This window comes from Syngnathus typhle, linkage group LG4, assembly GCF_033458585.1.
Source record: "Syngnathus typhle isolate RoL2023-S1 ecotype Sweden linkage group LG4, RoL_Styp_1.0, whole genome shotgun sequence".
In the NCBI taxonomy this organism is placed as follows: Eukaryota; Metazoa; Chordata; class Actinopteri; order Syngnathiformes; family Syngnathidae; genus Syngnathus; species Syngnathus typhle.
The window spans coordinates 13,030,166-13,048,694 of record NC_083741.1 but is presented as its reverse complement, the minus strand read 5'-3'; the positions used below and the strand labels follow the sequence as shown (position 1 = coordinate 13,048,694).

The window sequence follows — 18,529 nt, the reverse complement described above, 5'->3', positions numbered from 1 at the left end:
AAAAACGCTGCAAGTTTGACTCAAGTGCACAAGCTTTTAAAGCAGATTGTGCTTTAATTAGCTTCACCAAGTATCCTGTCAGGTTAGCTGTGATGTTTTTCATACTTTTTGTTTGCTGGATCTGTGTGATCACCTTAAGGGGAAAAGGTATTTGAGGCAGTTCCAACATAAACGCATGTCTTTTCATGGGTAAAAATAAAATGGGCCAAGTGTCAAAACTGTGTTAAATATAAAAAATAAATTAAATTAATTTCTCTCATCTGTAGAACAATGGCAAGACAGAGCAATGACAAAAGGTTGTCATCTCATTATAATTGGAAGACTAAATGGTGAGCGATTAACACAGACGATACAAGGCCACACATCCAGTACGGACTTTATGTGAGCCTTTATTACACACTCTTTTATTCATCTTTAACCTACAGGCATGTTTGCCTTTTGTGTTGATTTTTAACCAAACAATGAATGGCACATCTGATTCATCCTAACACTTAAGATCTTAATCAGAAGGTGTTTTCTACTTGGCACCTTTGTTTGTGTTTTAATTAGGCGGACCTTGTGAGTCTCCAACCCTGAGCTTCTTTTTAATTGGCCGTATTTACATCAGGCCAACTTCAAACACGGAGAGAGAGAACGAGCGAGACATTTGTAAGCGGGGGCACAAAGCAGCCCTTTGAAATGTCTACAGTCATATGAAATGGCACGCTAATTAAAAATCTAAGTCTGCCACTGTGATAAGCAGAAACATTTCTATTAGGAATTAAGGTGCACATAGAGTCTCATCAACAGACACGTTATGATGTGTATTTTAGGCTGTTTACACGCCATCATTTAATCTTTTCTTCGTCATTCATCCAACAGCAGAAACGTGCTTCCTCTAATTCAACCAAACGAGTTTGAAAAATGCAAAAAACTATTTTGCACTTCCCAGAATGGAAGGTTTCGAGACTGGTGTCACAAAAGGACAAGTTTTCTTCTTTGATGTCAAGTGGACTAGCAGGTCTACAGAGAGATCCTTCGGAGTTGTGACAACTTGTGGCTGCTTCTCTGTGACAAAGTGATGCCCTGAGTATTTGACACTTCCTGGCCGAGAAGAACATTGTCCCAACCTCACTACTCATCTTCGTGTGATCTATTTTCCGTCTTCTTACCTAGCGGAGTCATAAAGACGATCTGTTTTGTAGACGAGGACGACATTATGCTGATGGAGCGGTGGACAATCCCAAAGGAATCCTTTTAGGAGTGCATAAAGCCATGGCAGAAAAACCTGTGAATGTGCTAGACTCCAGGAGGATCACATTCAAGAGGAAAAGTTGCCATTCATAGTTTGCACCGAAGCTCTTGTGACACTAGTCCTGGTACTTTCTGGGATACCTTATACAGTACAGTAAGCAAGAGCAGGCACGATCAACCTACATCGTTTTGCTGGCTTTTTAGAGAATTCCTTCATTCCGGTACACTTGGCAGTCTTTGGGAAAATCGATATTTAAATTACAAAAACCTGGAATAGTACCGACGTAATGATGATTTTGTTTTGCTTGTACAGAAAGGAATGACGAAGGAGGCAATGAAGACCCGGTGACAGCCCGGTGTTATCAGCCAGCTGGTATTGTGCTTTCCTGTGCTGTATAAACACTCCAGAGTACTCAGTAACAGTCGGTGCTAAGAACTAAGAAGCAGCCCTGCCCATCCGCGGCCCACCTTCACCCTATCATAAACAACCTTTTTTTTGGGGAGTACTGATTTGTGCTTTGCTGTACTCCGCGCAGCACGGGGTGTTTGCTGTCAGAGCGGAGACATTCCACTCCGGTGCAGACTCGCTGAGGAGACGATTGTGCTTCTCTCCCTTTTAGTGGCATTTCTCCTGCTCTGTTTACATCAAGCGCATGGCAGGTTCAACGGTTACGCTCTGCATGTGCTGCGGCTGTAGAAGGGGACGACGACACTATGTTGTTCCAAAATTAAGAATGGGTGTATATTGAATTAAAGAGTCAGCGCTTGGAGAGAGTTGGACATTCCAACAAAAGATAAATGGGATCTCAATGAAGAGTGCAGCCAAAGGCTTTTGTCTTCTGTAAAAGTAAAAGCTTATTTCTGAGATTACGCAGAAACTGATAGGAATGACGAAGCTGTTGTGGCATCTGTGCTGAAAGTTTGCTGTTCTTAATGCGACCAGCATACTGAACGTTACCTTTGACATCAGCGAGAAGATCGCTTGTGTTGAGCCTCTCCATCTTTTCCTTCCAGTCTTTAGAAAGTAGTTTCTCCATGCAGGTCGAGTCTATAAAAAAGAAAGTAAGAAAATTACACACCTCCATTGATGTAAGGAGCAAGTGAGAAAGGAGGTGAAGAAGGCGTGAGGCAGACTTTGTATGGCCAGCATAAACGCACCCCTCAATTGGAAGGCAAGGACTGAGACTAAGGAGGTCTGTGCTTGCACATGGCTGCCAATAATGAAAACAATTAACATTTGTCCAGCAGACAATGAATCAGAGGAGGAATGGCAGCAATCTGCCATGATGTCGCTGGAGACACTGATAAAGAACACACAGCCAGCCCTGGCTGACCCAGACCTTGGCCATCCCAGTATTGCTTAGAGGTCAGCTTGTTCCCATCAAACGCCAGTAGCGGATGCCATCCTCCACCTTCAGGCTTAATGTCTTCAGTTGTATCAACACATCTGAAGAGTTTATTCAAATGTTTCTTATGCAATTCCAAAGTGTCCAAAGTATCACTTGGAGGCAAACCCCCATAGTGATGCCCAATAAAGAAATGGCAAATTGAAGCAAACTCACTCAAGGATGGACTGATGGATGGATGAAGGTTTTTCATAGAAGTCCCGAATTAGTTCTGCCTGTGAATAATCTCATTCATCTCGATCATTTTATTCAAAGGTTATTGAATTGACCACAAGTGGTTGTCTTGGACTTTTTCACCTCTCATTCAAGCAGACTTCATCAGCTCATGCAACAATGCTTCTAAGTCAACCAGAACAGTTCAGTTGAGATCAATTCCATGCCCTGTGCCTCTCAAATTAGTCCTCTATTTGTTAAAATATGGAATTTAAAAAAAAAATCTACTAACAGTCCGTTAAATATGAAAGTATGACTCATCCTATGACTTTCATTATCTTTGGTCTCAATCATATTCAAAAGTAGTGTTGACCGCACTGCACCGAATAATTGTTTCCTTTATCACACTTTTTGTCCTTTTATTTTTCGGTTTCCATCTCTTGGCTTGGCTCTAACCCAGTAAACAGTGTTTGCTACCCTTGGCAACAGTCTAACTTCAGAGGGACTGGGGAGTAACAGGGGGTTCACTGGTTGTTGTTGCCTTGTTTAAGGAGGACTTTCTCAGAGATCAAGCGGAGTGGCCATTTTGTTTGATTGTTCACTTCCTCCAATGTGATGGGGTCGACAGGACGTCTTCAGATCAGGGTCATTATAACATTATTTCTGCTTTATTGACTTTCCAATTCCCAGCTCACAGTGTGTCCCCTTGACCCGACACGGGAAAGAGTGAAAAGGCTACATGTGTTTGTGCATATTTTAACTTCCTGTGTGGCACAAAGATCACAGCTTATAAAAGGGAGCTCAGATCTTCCTCCCTGGGCCTCACCCCAAAACAAAAACCTCTCAAGTCATTGTCGTCAGAGAAACATCAGTGCATGACATTGCACCTCGGAAGCATCGAAACGGGCTTATTGTAAGAGGGGGTGGCAGAGGGAGGTAAAACAAACACAGTGGACGTATGTCGGGAGGCACGCATATGTTCTTGCGTTTCCCCCCTTTGCACACGTTCACTTTCCTGGCAGATGCCGCTCCAGCGCTTGATCATTAAGGAATGCGCCAACTGGTGGAGATAATGCGGTGCCAGCTTCCATTCTACTCCAGTCCTTCCCCTCCCTTCCACCTCCCTCCCAGGAGAACAGCCACTCCCTCGCTTCTCCAGACCCGACCTGCCAAGTGTTCCGACAGGAGAGGCTACAGCTGGAATGCGCTGCTGTCCTCCCTGCCTTCCACCTGGAAGAACTGAATAATGGGCCCTGGATTAGTCAATAAAATAACCTTTCAGCATTGAGACGCTGTCAACAAAACACCTAGCCAAACGAACGGAGACGCACATTTTTAAACCAGATGTGCGTGAAGAAACACGCATTTTTTTGAACACAAGAATTTCAATTAATGAAAAGAATGCCATTTCATTTTCTGTCTTATCTGGATCAATTATAAATGCTGGCGCTTGGTATTGGTAAAATTATTATTACCTTGACACTGAATCCTATTTTAATCATTATGAATTATTTCTGACAGTCCAAACACCATTGGATTGCCAAGCAATTCACTAACAAAATGGTTGTGTACATTTTTAAGTAGAGAGGTTTGCTTCTTTGCAAGGACGTCATAATTGTGGCAAAGGGTTTTATGTGTTTATTTTTATTTTCTTATGGGGGCTCCTTACTCTCTCACACCCCCATCCCTCCCGTTGCTTTTCCTCCCCTTCTCCAGATAAAATGCTCTGTAGCTCGGGAGCAGGCCATTCAGCTGGGATGAGAATGGAATGAAAACAATAGCCCTTATCAGGCGCTTATTTACATTTTCCCAGCATCGCTGCGCGAGACAGCTTGGCTTGTCACCAAGCCCACATCACCCCACTGGACCTGGACCAACTTCCTCCAGACCCAGCGATTCCAGCGCTCCCTGCGGACCCTCGCCTGGCACGGACCTCCTCCGCTCTGCAGCGAGCGCAGATAGCAACATACAAAACTACAGGAGTGTGTGTCCAAGACGTGCTCCCATTGAGAGGGGGGGGACGCTTTTGGGACTGCTAAGCCTGTCTGGGTCGCATTGTCTCCTCTGGGGCTAGTGCTGTACTGCTGGAAAAATGTCCCTAACGTTCCTTTTTTTTTTTTTTCCTGAGACTTTTTCAGTTTCCAAGTTGCGCTCCGAATGTGAGGAGTCGTCGGGCAAATGCAATGTTTATCTTCTGCCACAACTATCATCTTCCTGTACACATATTGTGATATTATTGATGTGGATGACACCTAACATCCCAAAGATGAGTAGATACAAAAGTCCATACTCCTTATAACAAGTTTTTACATACAGCTAGAAAAAAAGAGTTGACAAAAAACAGCGCAACAGTTGCATTTGTTCAGCACATTTGTAATTTTCAATGAAGGTTCTTTGGTTCTTGTGAAAATAAATATTTTATTTACCCTGATACTTGATATGATCTTTTGTCTGCACTATTTTGCTCATTTATCTGGGTCATTAGCACTAATATAAAAATCTTCAAGGAAATGTAGCTGAGTAATGAAATGTCTTGGGATAAGTCGTCAAACATTTGCACACATCCTAGTACACAAATAAGTCTGTATTTCCTTTATTTTATTAACTCTTTTTTTTCCCCATTGAATGTACTTGATTTTAGCATGTCTGACACATTGCTCTGCTATTTTTTTTACAAGCTTTTATTGTCGATAAGTTATTTGAGAAACGTCTCTCACTAAATGTCGCAAAACAATAAAAGAACAAATCAAATTGTGTCGTTATGGAAATGTAAAATCATGATTTCACTTGTGAAGACGTCCAGTCCGTACTAAAATCAACAAATCACTAAGAGTGTTGTGACTTCGTGTTTTGACGCAACACAACACCCATTTTGAAAACGGTCTGACAAAATGGTTTGTTACAACACGCCACCAAATGGTGTTTGATTACAGTGTGTTGTCAGCGATAAAATTGTTTCAACTGACTACCACCGCATTCCGGGCCTCTCCGTGTGTGCTGTTCCCCTGGGAGAAAGATGATATTCGCATTTGAGTGTTTGCTGAGGTACAAAGCCATTGGCAGTGAAGAAAGGACTATCGGGAAAAAAATTAGCCACAAGTCAAGGATAAAAGTCTGTGGGGGATATTCCAAAGGATTTGTAGCCCTGTATTTCTGCTAAGCGGCATCTCTTCTCATATACTATTGAGAAAAAAATGGTGTGTTGAATCTATTCCATTTTATTTCATCAAATGATTGTGTGAAATAATCCAGATGCCTTTTTATTTACACTATACAACTATTAAAACATTCATCTGTGTTCAAATGATTTAATTTTGTCCTACCATAATTAAATTAGAATTTGTTACAGCTACACCTGTTGTGAAAGGACTATATGTATAAAAAATTATATTAAAAATTTATACAATATTGTATATAATATTGTATTCTATTGTATAAATTAAACACGCCATTTTTTTCCAGTGTAGAGGGCAGCTGACTTCAGCTACATGAAAGAAAAAAAAAACAGCATGGACACTGTGTTTGGGCTATATTCTGCGTTGCTAAATTTGTGAGGGGATGGAAAATTATACAAAGAGGCACTGCATCTAATTTGTCACCAAAGAATGACCACAAGCACAAAAAGTTGAAAGTCAGAATAGGGGGAGAGGAATGAGTGTTCTCTTTTTATGAATAAACATAGATGGAAGAAATGGCAGCGAGTGAAAAAAAATTTTAAAAGGTTTTTTTTTTCTTTGGGCCCTTTACTTTGACCAGTTCACAAAAAGGAAGAGGAAAGTCAGTTTGACTAACATTTTGTCATCTTTTGCACCAAGACTTGCAGTTGCAAAAGTTTACTCTTGCTTTTTAGAAGCTCACAATTAAGTCTGAAAAGTTTAATGATTACCCGAGAGAGAGAGAGAGAGAGAGAGAGAGAGAGAGAGAGAGAGAGAGAGAGAGAGAGAGAGAGAGAGAGAGAGAGAGAGAGAGAGAGATTTCGGGCAGTAACAAAAATCCGGCATTCGAACACGGGTGTGTCGACTTTTTATATCCACTGTAGGTTGCAACAATAAGGTGATAATAGGGATGTGATTGTTGATTGCTTACTTCTGCTCCTTTCTTCCCCCTTGCAGTTTTACAAAAGCATTGATCAATTCCATTTGCTTCTCTTTATCAGAATACATATTTCTTTTATCTTTCCAGTCATAAAACACTATGAAAAGCTTTTTCAGTCAGGATGTGAAAAGAGAGAAGGATTTAGGAAGACAGAGCAGGATGAATGGCAGAGATTATGTCCCGCACATGTTCACAGTAAATCAGCTGTTAAAAGACGAGAAAAGATTAATGGGGGTCTTCAGGAGGAAGTCTTACATTAAGGAATGTCTATCAATATATTCTTGTGAATCTTCTTTCAAACATACAGTGTATTTTATTGACATTTTCATGTGTAAGTAAATTTTGTGAATTATATAATGTGCATGTGCAAAATTTGCCCTTGGCATCTTCTCTTCTCTCTGTGTGTGCATTTAACCTTACTGACAGATTGAACCCTGGCTCACACGTCTGTGAATGGCAGTCAGACAATGACAGGCTGACATTTACAGTATTTTGCCATCCCCTCTCCATTGCATGGGAAACAAATCAAAAGTCGAAATTGATGGGGGGGGGGGGCAATTGAGTGACACACTCTGTGGAGTCCTTTGAATATCTTAATCACAGACACCCTAAAAACAAGACCCCCATCATCACAGCAAATAAAACATACTAATCACAAGAGGCAGGCAGGGAAGGGAAATGCAGAGAGAAAACATGTTTTTGTCATTCAGCCGGTAGTCCCTGAGACAACAGCTGTTAGTGCCACAAATACTCCTGAACTCTCCATAATCATGGCGTTATTGAAGCGAAGACAAAAAGGGCACTAATTGCAAGCGGAGCAATCGGAACGCAATAGGTTACACACCCGGGTGATGCCGCACAATGCAAATGCTAAAGAGGGAAAGAAAAAAAAACATTCGCAGCACAACAGTGCGTTGTCGCTCATTTTCAGGCAATTACCTTTCCTCGTTTTAATAACCTCTACCGTTTCGAGAAGACTTTTTGGAGCAGTTAAATAATTTGAGCTTCCAAAGATGTAATTACTTGTTCTGGCATGCATAAGTAAAAAGGTCCACCTCCTTCAGACATGGCAGACTATTGTGGAGCACCTGCACCTTAACTGAGAACTAATCATTATTCCGCTCGGTGAAGATTGAATGTTCGCCACCTTCTGAACATCTTGTTGGCTCACGTAAACACTTGCTATGAATAGAGGGCCTCGTCTAACGGGATGTGCCTCATCTCAGGTTCTCATACGCTTTCTACCTGTCTTTATTAGATGGGTGCCGCTGTTTATCAACAACTAGCTCACTTTTTTTCAGTTTACTTTCTAAATAGTAAATCATAACTCATTCCTTGGTAATGTTTTTCTTCAATGTTACTGTTCGCGCCCTGAAAGACTTTGGCACACGGGCGTATTTCGTCATTTTCGGGTTTAATGTAATCGCAGTCATTTGTGTTCTGCAAAAACTTTAAATATTACTCTCCATCATTAACTGAAAAGTGTGAATTGGAGAAAGGTCTCTTATTTATTGCAAGAGTAAATGCTTAAAATCCCTGAGAATTACAATTATCTAACATCTTAACTTTTTTACTGTAATTAATAAGAACATTATTCGACACTTTGACTTAAATAATCTTTGTGATAAAAACACTCGCGCCACTCACCACTTCTCTTCCACTACATCCTCCACAGTTGACATTAGCAGTGCTACTACAAGACAGTTTAAATGAAAAGTCTGCACCAAATTCACCATCACCCACTTCCTAAATGTATTTGAATTGAGTCTGCTAATTGCCAAACAATAGAAAGAACATATTTTCCTCTGTAATTGAAGCTGCTCACTTAGCTCTTTTCCTCCTCGGTAACCTCCCCCTTCTGCTGTGCTTTCGAGTGAGCAAGATGTTAATCCCGTGGTGGTGACCTGGCCATTTGGAGAGGCCGTATACACAGACGCAGCACCCTCAACCCTCTACATACATGTGTCTATCAAGCATATATGAATTAAGCATACCCAGGAGGCTTCACCTCCTGAGCCGAGCAGCATGTGACTTCTCCCGATCCATTTTACTGCGGCACTCGCTGGCAATCAGGCTTGAATTATTAAAGTGAGCAGTGAGCAATGATCAATTCATTGCGGCCCTTGCTCGCAGCCCGCCTATTCGTACCTCAGCAGAAATGACATTGAGAACACTTGAGTATGCTTCCAGACAATGCACATAAATGTGACTTATGTCAGACCCAATAAGTCAATAATCATAACTATGGGGGCTGAGGCCATGGCCAGAAATGCAGTTTGACGGCAAGAGATGTATGAGCTGTATTCTGAGCATTGGCACATTGTCTCATGTTTCTCTCAAAGTGCAGTCAAAATAAATGTCTTCTAAATTTGATTTACCTCAGATAATTATTAGCAAACCTGCCAAATGTCAGTGGAAATAAATGAAATAAAACTTCAAAATTTTGAAAAATCAATTTGTTCTTTCTTTTCTCGAACGTTGTGGGCATGCCAGCTCATCCACATTTTAACGACAAACTCTAATGCTACAATGCTAGCGTGAAGCCCTTGTTCACACACCGCCTATCAGACTTTAGAAAAATAAAAGCTCTTTTGCCTTCGCCCCGTGATGTGCGTGAGCTCACAGCTGACAACACGGCAGCATGAAAGTCCGGTCCACAGGCTGGCAGTCACAATGGACTATGTTAACAAAAATTCCCCTTAATGCTGTTCTGCCTTTTTTTTCTGTGTGACGTGCATGTATGACTCGATACTGACAACAGGGCGTTCTAAAGCAGTTAGTTCTTAAAGTTCTTACGCACTTCTGGTCTCTGCAGATGTTTTCAGCAATTATCTTCCCATTGAAACAAATGTCTGAATTTCCCTAACAGTATCTACACTACTACACCGTAAAAAATATTGTAGTTTTCTTTTTTGTAGGGGGCACAGAGCATATATCATGAAAAGGGCAAGATGTGAGCACTGTTTCAAAGCTACATCAGCATTAAGCCCCCTGGACACATGTAAACAAATCCATAAAAAAAAGACTGAAGGGAAGTTTTCAATTCTAGGAACACAAACGTTGCAAGAGGGCACGAAAAAAAAAGATGCAGTCAAAACTTTGCAAGGAGGCTACAAGGAGCCAAGATAAACCAATACTCTGAGCCCCCAAAACTGCAATCTCCCCTTAAGCCGGAGAGTGGCAGCTGGCAGAACAGCTGGTGAATAGGATTAATGTCAGAAGAATGAAATAAAACTCAACATATGTCCGAGCCTGAGGTGTTGGGACTGTGCGTGATTGTGCCCCCGATGGATGCCATGTGTGCAGCTGGAAGGAGCTGCTGCGCGGCTCCGCTCTCCACCCCACAAGGTCACTTTTAAGAACTCAGCCCATTAAATGCTGGGAGAGCCAAATCAACTTTTCTTCCATTCACTTCTCTATTCGGATGCGGTGAGCATGAGCATGATCAACTGATTAATCGGCCAATCCGAGTTAATTAAACTCTTTCTTTTTGGTTTCTTTTTTTTTTTTCTACACATTAACACTATCCAACATAAGACAAAGATAATCACATTCAAACATTCCGCTTGAAGTCCAAAAAATTCTAAAATATTCGCCGGATTTTTGCCGATTTTTCTCTGTTGTAAAGTTAAACAAATACAAGAGGATAGAGTATTGTAAAGCAGTCAAATGCTTTGCCTATAATTCATATTTACTCATATTATATTCATATGTAAGCATTGAGGAACCATAAAATCAATTATTTCATTCATTTTATATTTTTGGACTTAATCAGCCAATATAATTTCATTAAATAACTGAATCTTCAGATGAGTCAGGCCCAAGTCACACACACACACACATTGGGAAAAAATCAATACATTTGTTTTGAATTAAAAGTCAATTCAATATAAGTGTATTAATAATAATCAAATAAAGCATGTTTAAAAAAAAAATCTCTAAAGTACAAAATTGGATGAATTTGATTTTTTCTAACCTGATACAGTGTAATTGCGCGTGTGTGTGTGTGTGGTTACTTGATAGTGTTCAACATTACGGTGCTGATCATCATCACTTTCTAAGAGGAACATAACATGGTCTTGATTTAAATTTATAATTTCTATTTGATGTTGGTAATCATTTGGGTTCAGACACTGTAATAAATTCGTATAATTTGGTACAAAAATGTAATTACTTTTTTTGGGGGGGGGGAAGTGCCCTGCAATTCAACTGTCAAATATACACTCGCCAACTAATCAATGCTTGTAAAACATTCCTATTTATTCATCTCTGTTGACAGATGTGCGAGGGAACGCGTCAAGCGCTGTGATCATGGCCGTTCAGTCTGATTTAGTTAATTAATGGCTGCCTGACTCTACAAGGACAAAAAGAGACTAATAGGATCCACATGAATACATTATAATTTGCCGTGAAGCCAAGTGTCTTGTATGGACCCCAAAACTTTAGTTCATTGCTTGTGAGATTGAGCCATAACATGAGGTATTAGAGAAACTAACAAATGACATTACAACATGGAGCCAGTGACTGCCACTTGTAATACTGGAAAAGTCTGTGTGGGTGGAAACATTCTCACAATAAATCACGAGTTTCACTTTTAAAAAAACTAACTCGAGTCAAGGCAAGAGCATATTCAATTTCTAGCACAGTTCAGTTTCACTTTTAAAAAGTAATTAAAAGATAATTATTAAATCTCAAACTTAGTTTGTTTACAGAGACACCAGAATTCAGGATGGACAATTTCTGTTTACCTTAAAACCAAAGGTCAATGTTTTTCTAGCGGTGCATGCACCAAAACTTGTGTGTATATTGTCATAATACAAGCAACATTTTAAACACCACATGTGAGCATTACAGCTGTCTGCAAAGTGATATAAAAATTAATATATGGTAGTTTCCACACAGGATTTTCTCTCCATTTAGGGGGGGTGAAATACAATATCAAGTAACATTAACGATTCAATATTAACTTGCCTGCTCTTTCTCTCTCTATGTGCTATTGTTCAAGTGGCTTCTTCCTCAATAAGAAGCTACATTTTCCTCTTTAATTGGCCCGCTTCCTTTCGGCAGAATGACTGAGCCATGCCGACTCTCTAAGACAGACAGACCGTTTTATTTCTCTCGGCTGACTGAGCTCGATCAGGAAAATTGTCAAAAGGTTCTCCAAAATGAATTTTTCTATTTCAGGGAGCATCCATTCTACTGTATCGAAGGCATCTGGCATCACCAGGAAATAAAATGTAGAATAAATGCACAATAAAATAAATATTTTATTATTAAGCAGAATCCTGCACATTGATCTTTTTACAATTCGAATAAATACAATTTAAAAGATTCAAATTATATGTGGAACACTGGAAAAATAGCATTTGCTGCTTTTTGCTGCTTCCTGAAATGAGATGTTATGAAGTTTGAATAATTTCCAGATCAACTTTTCTTTTATTTTTCAGATATGTATGTGTTAGTCATTACCCTAAACTATACTTTAGGTTTATTTTCTTTTAAAGAAAAAATATCCACACACTCCTTGTGTCACTGGGTTTCTATGCACTCTTATGACCTTAACACATTACCCTCTCAGAAAACGGTTTAATATTCCACGCCACGAGGTTCTCAAGGAGCTGTGTCAATGATATTTCAACTGTAATAAAATCTCAGCTCAGTCCAGTTTCCTAAATTATTATTATTTCTTTTTCTTAAACATATAATTTGTTCAATCATTATAATGTGCTTCGTGTCAAAATACTGCGAGCATGAATGCCATGTTGCTGTTTTTTATATAAATATAAAATCATTGTTAAAAACACACTCCTGTTACTTTCTTTTTTTTTTTTTACATATAGGAGTTTTAGTCCAAGAGAACTAATCACATGGAAAGAGAAAGTTGCATGAGAATTTGAGTTGTTTGGTATATGATTTATCAGATTTGGATTGGAAAAGAGGCCGGAACTTTGATTTTATTTCGAGCGTTGAAACAAGTGAAAGGCAACCAAATAACCCCCCCAGATGAAACTATAAAAGTATTTTCCTATAGTTATGTATGATGATAAATGGGGAATATTAAGAAAAGTGCCCTGTCAGTAAAATCCCTTCAACTTTTTACATGGTTCCAAAGTCTAGCAGACAAAATTTATAATGTACATCCAACGGGAGATGACATTTGTCAGGAAATTAGACTCATTGCCACTCAGGCTTTGCAGTGCAATAAAACACATTTCTATTCATTGGGTCTGACACGCTCATCCCATCTCCTGCCACTTGGAATGTTATTGAACAGGGAGAAGGGAAAAGAAAAGCAGTGCGTGGGAGGAAACACTTGTTTCATCCCAGCAGATTAAAGCGTCTCTTTGTTCATCGTGTTTGACACGCGTGATTGTGGAGAGGAGGAAAACAATGCAAATATGTTAATAGGCCGCAAGTACACTCGTTGTCATGTTTGCTCGTGTCAAGGCGGATCTGCACGCCGCATGGCTGACGTACCTGCGACTTACAGAACAAGCCGGCGATGTGCTCTGAAATCATTAGCGAGCCTCAGAGGTTGTGTGTGCCAATGGTGTGGGTTACATGTCAACTATTTTGATCCTTGGTCAGATGACACCGGCTCCTTTGTGGGGCTGTGTGCATGTGCACAATGTTGGAGAGCCAAATGCCACAGCTAGGGCGGCGACATTGAGCTGGCACAGCATACGGTATACACAAAAGCACTGTTCTCCCAAAATGTCCCTGCCTCAAATATTTTGAACTCTGATTGTTTCTCATCCCTGTCATGCCCCGTTTTGTTGCTTAAAGCCGGCTATTATTTATTCAATGGAGAGAGAGGTTTCACAGCGTCCTGACAAATATAGCAGCATTAATGGCCTCTGCCTTCTTATGTGTCAGCATTTCACAATCGTTGCACCTCTCCAAATGCTGCCGTGTCAAATAAAACAGTCAAAGTGATACTGCTGCTATTTTTCTCTGCGAAACAAAACACAAGGCCCCCACTCGCTGAGCCGTGATATAATTAACTCAACTTGATAAGCAGTTGACGAGGTATACCTAGAACTCGTTCGCGGATGTGCGTTCGTGCACGTGTATGCGGGTGTGTATGTGTGTGTGAGGACAAACAAGCCTCTGTGTAACTCTGGCTGTGATTTGTCTCGAAGAAACACCCGTTTCCTCCTATCAAGGGGTTCCTGTGCAGCCAGAATGGCCAGGATCACAATGGGAGTTTTGTGCCGCGCGAGTGCAATGGGGGGGGATACACTGAACAGCTGAAACCCGGGAAGATGGCCCCTGGAATGCTCCCCAGCAGTTGCTACTGTTGACTAATCGGAATATGAGAACTGGGGAAGGTGATCTTGAATGCAAAGAATGGCACATTGAAGAAGCAGCTGCTTGTTTTGTCATGTGAATGATGAAGACAGCGGCAGGAAGGGACAACAAAATCTATATCTTCGCTTGTGTAAAGCGAAACCTACGGGGACTGCGTCTGTGTGTGTTGTGTGAGGGATCTGCTTTGGAACAGATAGTAAATACATAATTCAGTGGGGGGACCAGGCACTCTGTTTAGCCCATACACCCTCCGTTTAGCCCTGGGCTCTGATCTCTGCCTGGCACAGGAGCAACTTTGTCACAAGAGAGTGAGGCTGGGAGGCAGATGAAAAATTGGTTAGATTCAGTGAGGTTGACATAAAGACGTTGAAAATAAACAAAATACCTGCGGATGAGCTCTGAGATATGAAGGACACCACTTACGAGCTTTTCCAGAGCCGTCACAAAAACAAAAGGTAGATTGGTGTTTTTCTGCCACAAATCTGTATCTGCCTAAAAAGAATTAATATCGGTCGTGCCCTCTTTACATTTTGTTGTGAATTTGTTTTGATAAAATTACATTTTTACACGGTGCTATTTTCCATTACTGTAGAGGTGCAAAACGTTTGAAGAAGGATGATTAGATAGGGGGAGAGTAAAAGGCTAGCTACTGGGCTTTTTTTTCTCCAAGTTCAAATGTCAAATTGGCAGACTGCCCACACCGTACGGCCGAAAAATCTATTTAACGTCTGCTTCACAGGGTGACAAGAGGGTTGATTGGCAGAGAGCAGAGAGCGGCTTTTGATCATATGTCCTAACAAGCGATTCCAGCTCATGTCTCTTCAGCCTGAACAGATCTGCATTACCTATTCAAACAAAAGTGACAGACCAGAGCGCTGCTCCGCTGGGCTGGCGCACCGTGCCGCGGGCCAAGACAGAACACACACACACACACACACATATGCAGAAAAAGAAGAAGAAAAAAACTTTCTGTAGCAGATATAAACCTGTAATAAGTATTTAATCAAACAGATTACTTGCATCAAGATCCGTGTCTGAAAGACCCGAATGAAATAAAATGAGAAGCATATTATTAAAGGGGATGGGAAAATGCTTGACTGGTATTTGGCCAGGGTGCACATGAGTCCTGCCAGGAAGGTCCCGGCCTAAGCAGTGGGATGCTGCACCCAGAGGAAACACAAACAGCTACGTGGCTGAAGAAGGCCTCAAATTCTGCAACCAAGGCAACTGGATTCTCGAACCCTCATTGCATATGCATGGAGTCAGAGGCTCATGCTCAGATCATTATAACAAAGATTCCTATTAATTAGGTGGGATAAAGCAGAAGCAGATGACACGGCAGCTGGGATGAGATGAGAGGGTAGAAGGGAGGGAGGGATGGAGGGAGGGAAGGAGGAGAGGAGGGCAGAAAGTGCACCAGTCTATCAGGGCCAAGGGAATGAGCATTTTATCATATCGAATACACACTGCATTTTACGGCTATATTTCTCAAATATTAAGCCTTCATTTTTAATTCATTTAATTCCTAATCATTCCAAATTAATGAAATTACCCCGAAATAAAGCTGCTGGTGTTATGTTGCACCTGCAGTCAATTTCCTCTGTAGCTGCGCGTGGACTCAGCAGGGGTCACGACACTGACGGAGAAAGTGTTACAACAGAGTCGAGAGTTGATCAGCGCTAATCAGCGCCCAAACTATTCTCTTCCCAAGCTTTCCCACAGCCCAGAATCTCATTACATGCTTGTCGTAATAGAGCGTAATGACCGCACAATGATAATCGCTCAGCCTAGTGCACAGTCATTATACAGTGAATAATACACAACCTCACCAGGGGGATTACATTTACAAATAGCAGAGTGTGGGATCAAGGCAAAGGTGTGTCCAATGTTCAGCACACACATTAGCGCATCTATTGGAGCTAACCAATCAGTGTTGGGCAGAGGTAGTTTACAGTAAGTACAATTCTCAATACAGTGACTGTCACTTTTTTTCTACGTCAAATATAGTTTTACAATCACGAGGCTACGTTTGTGATCAAATCGTACACTTGCGTCTACAGGAGGTACGTATATTACCCCTAGCAACCTTAAATGCATTTCTTTCATTTGACATCCTTTAACAATGTATTGGAAATAATATAAGTAACTTTTAATTGTCCGATAATGCCGTGGTGGAAAACAGTAGCAGAGAAGGGTGAAAAGGTGTGTAAAGAGGTGTGTCTATGCTATCACAACCCAGTCAGTAAACAGTTAACCAGTTAACCTTGCACCAAATAGCAACGTGCAGCAATACAATCTAACTTTGCATGTGTGTGTGTGTGTGTGTGTGTGTAAGGGTGAAGGAAATTTGAACAGTAATGTGTAGAAATGAGAAGACAGCAGTAACTAAAATGTTGCACTGAAATATTATTATTGGTTAACAGAAAAATAGATTTTATCTCCCAAAAAAGTAATTAGTGAGGTCTATTAAAAAAAACATTTTTGATCATTTAAAAAAATCCTACTCTAATTGAGAAGGATGACAAAAGGATGTCATTGCATTAGTCTAAAGCATTGACATTGCATTAATTAAAGCTTTCAGAATTAAGAGTTCATTTGTAGTGCAGTTGTATAATTACAAATTACGAATTGGGGTTTTTAACATTTTTAACATTAAATTTTGCTAGTAAATAGGAAAAAGATATACAGTAGAATAACAACAATTCCCAAGTATCTTGCCCAAAACTGGTTACAATTGATGTCCACTTTAAAGTATTATTTTTTCAGAAGCTTGCAATCACATTTACTGTTTGGCTGGCTGTTAATAATTTGTCACTGGTGTAAAATATGCTATTTTTGTAGTATTTTGTGAACTAAAGTTGTAAATGAAAAAGTCCACATTGCCAACTAACTGCAGTGGCTAATGAGCACACATGCTGACAGGTTGCTTGACCTCAAACCATGTTATGCTCCCCATTTATACAATAGTTTCTTGGAAATGGAGTCAAAGATTTAAATGGCAAAATTGGTCAGTGATTTCAAAAAGGTTGGTTGAAACTACTTCCATTTGTGGATTCAAGACAAGACTCCTCTTTATATACTATTGTGCAACAATAGGATAACCAAAGAGAAAGTCATCAATTTTAGTGCTGTTAGAACTACAGGTGATTGAACAAGTAGAACCGAGTTAGACAAAATCAAAAGGATAATTTCCTGTCCGTATCATTGAAACAACCATGATTGTCCACACAAAGTATTTATGTGTTGACTTGCAGAGTATTGATTCAGACTTACATTAGTACATTATTATAAAAGTGTTCTTCTTGCATACGGTCTCCTTGATTTTTTTTATTTTTGTTTTTAACTATGTTAGTTATTTTTCTCCGCCACAACCCCACCCTACATGTTTATTTCTTGACGAGTGCTGTCTGGAGACTTAGCCATAAATAATGCATTTACAATAGCTAGTAAGTAAACATGGCGTACGATCCTTAGCCCTGCTGGCAAGTGCGCCTAATAGGGCTTTTACAGCAAAGGTGACCATTCAGCTAAATGCGGTCCACACTGCTTGGAGGACATTTTCATTCATTAGCACAGTCACAAGCACTTAAAGCACTTTAAGGACCTGCAATGGAAAAGAAGGGTAGAAGGATACAGGGGGTAAAAGGGCAGGCTACAAATTCAAAGATAAAAGAATGCCCAAGCAATAATATATCCAACACTAAGCACTGTGGCTATTGTTTTGAATGTACCCAGTTCAGTGATTAGAAGTAATTGTGAGGCTCAGCAGCATTACATCATTATAAAAGAAATAACACTGACAAGACATTAAGAATGTTCTGATGCAAGATTCTCAAGGTCACCACTAATCCCAACTCCGTGAGGACAATGAAGTGTTCTGACCAGGCAAGGGAAGCCCAAGAAGAATAGTAGCAGATGGCAAACAGTCTCCGAGGACCTCGGTGATCCCGATCGCAGACACCAAAGCGGCCGAATTGGACACAACAGTTGTCATGCTTAGATAAGCGGTATATTTAGCTCATCTGTTGCTTGCGACACATTAGCGGTGTCATTAAGACAACAAATGGCTTCTCTAACCTTCTTGTGTTCTCTCCATCCTGCCCTTTTCAGACTTCAGCCGTATCTCTTTCCAAAAACAAAGAAGTAGTGATTGGATTTCACTAGTTTTCGGGAAGTTTCCATTTTCTTTTGCCTCGAGAGTCCTTCTCCCTCCTTTTTACAGTAATCACTGATCATCACCACTGAAGCTTCCTCAAGTGCTCTCCAAAACTGAGTGTCTCTCAGTTCATGCAGCATGGGAACAGTATTCTGAACTTTGTGGCCTATCCTAT

The 18,529-nt window shown here is 40.5% G+C and overlaps 1 protein-coding gene across 4 annotated transcripts in view; it reads right to left on the bottom strand.

Annotated features, from left to right (window-relative positions):
• sox6 (SRY-box transcription factor 6) overlaps nucleotides 1-18,529 on the bottom strand; it is a 123,713-nt gene that overhangs the window by 62,164 nt on the left and 43,020 nt on the right. For all 4 annotated transcript variants that reach the window (XM_061276677.1, XM_061276679.1, XM_061276680.1 and 1 more), the window contains one exon: nucleotides 2,192-2,281. In XM_061276677.1, the coding sequence (XP_061132661.1) occupies nucleotides 2,192-2,281 (90 nt within the window). The remainder of the gene's footprint in view (nucleotides 1-2,191; nucleotides 2,282-18,529) is intronic.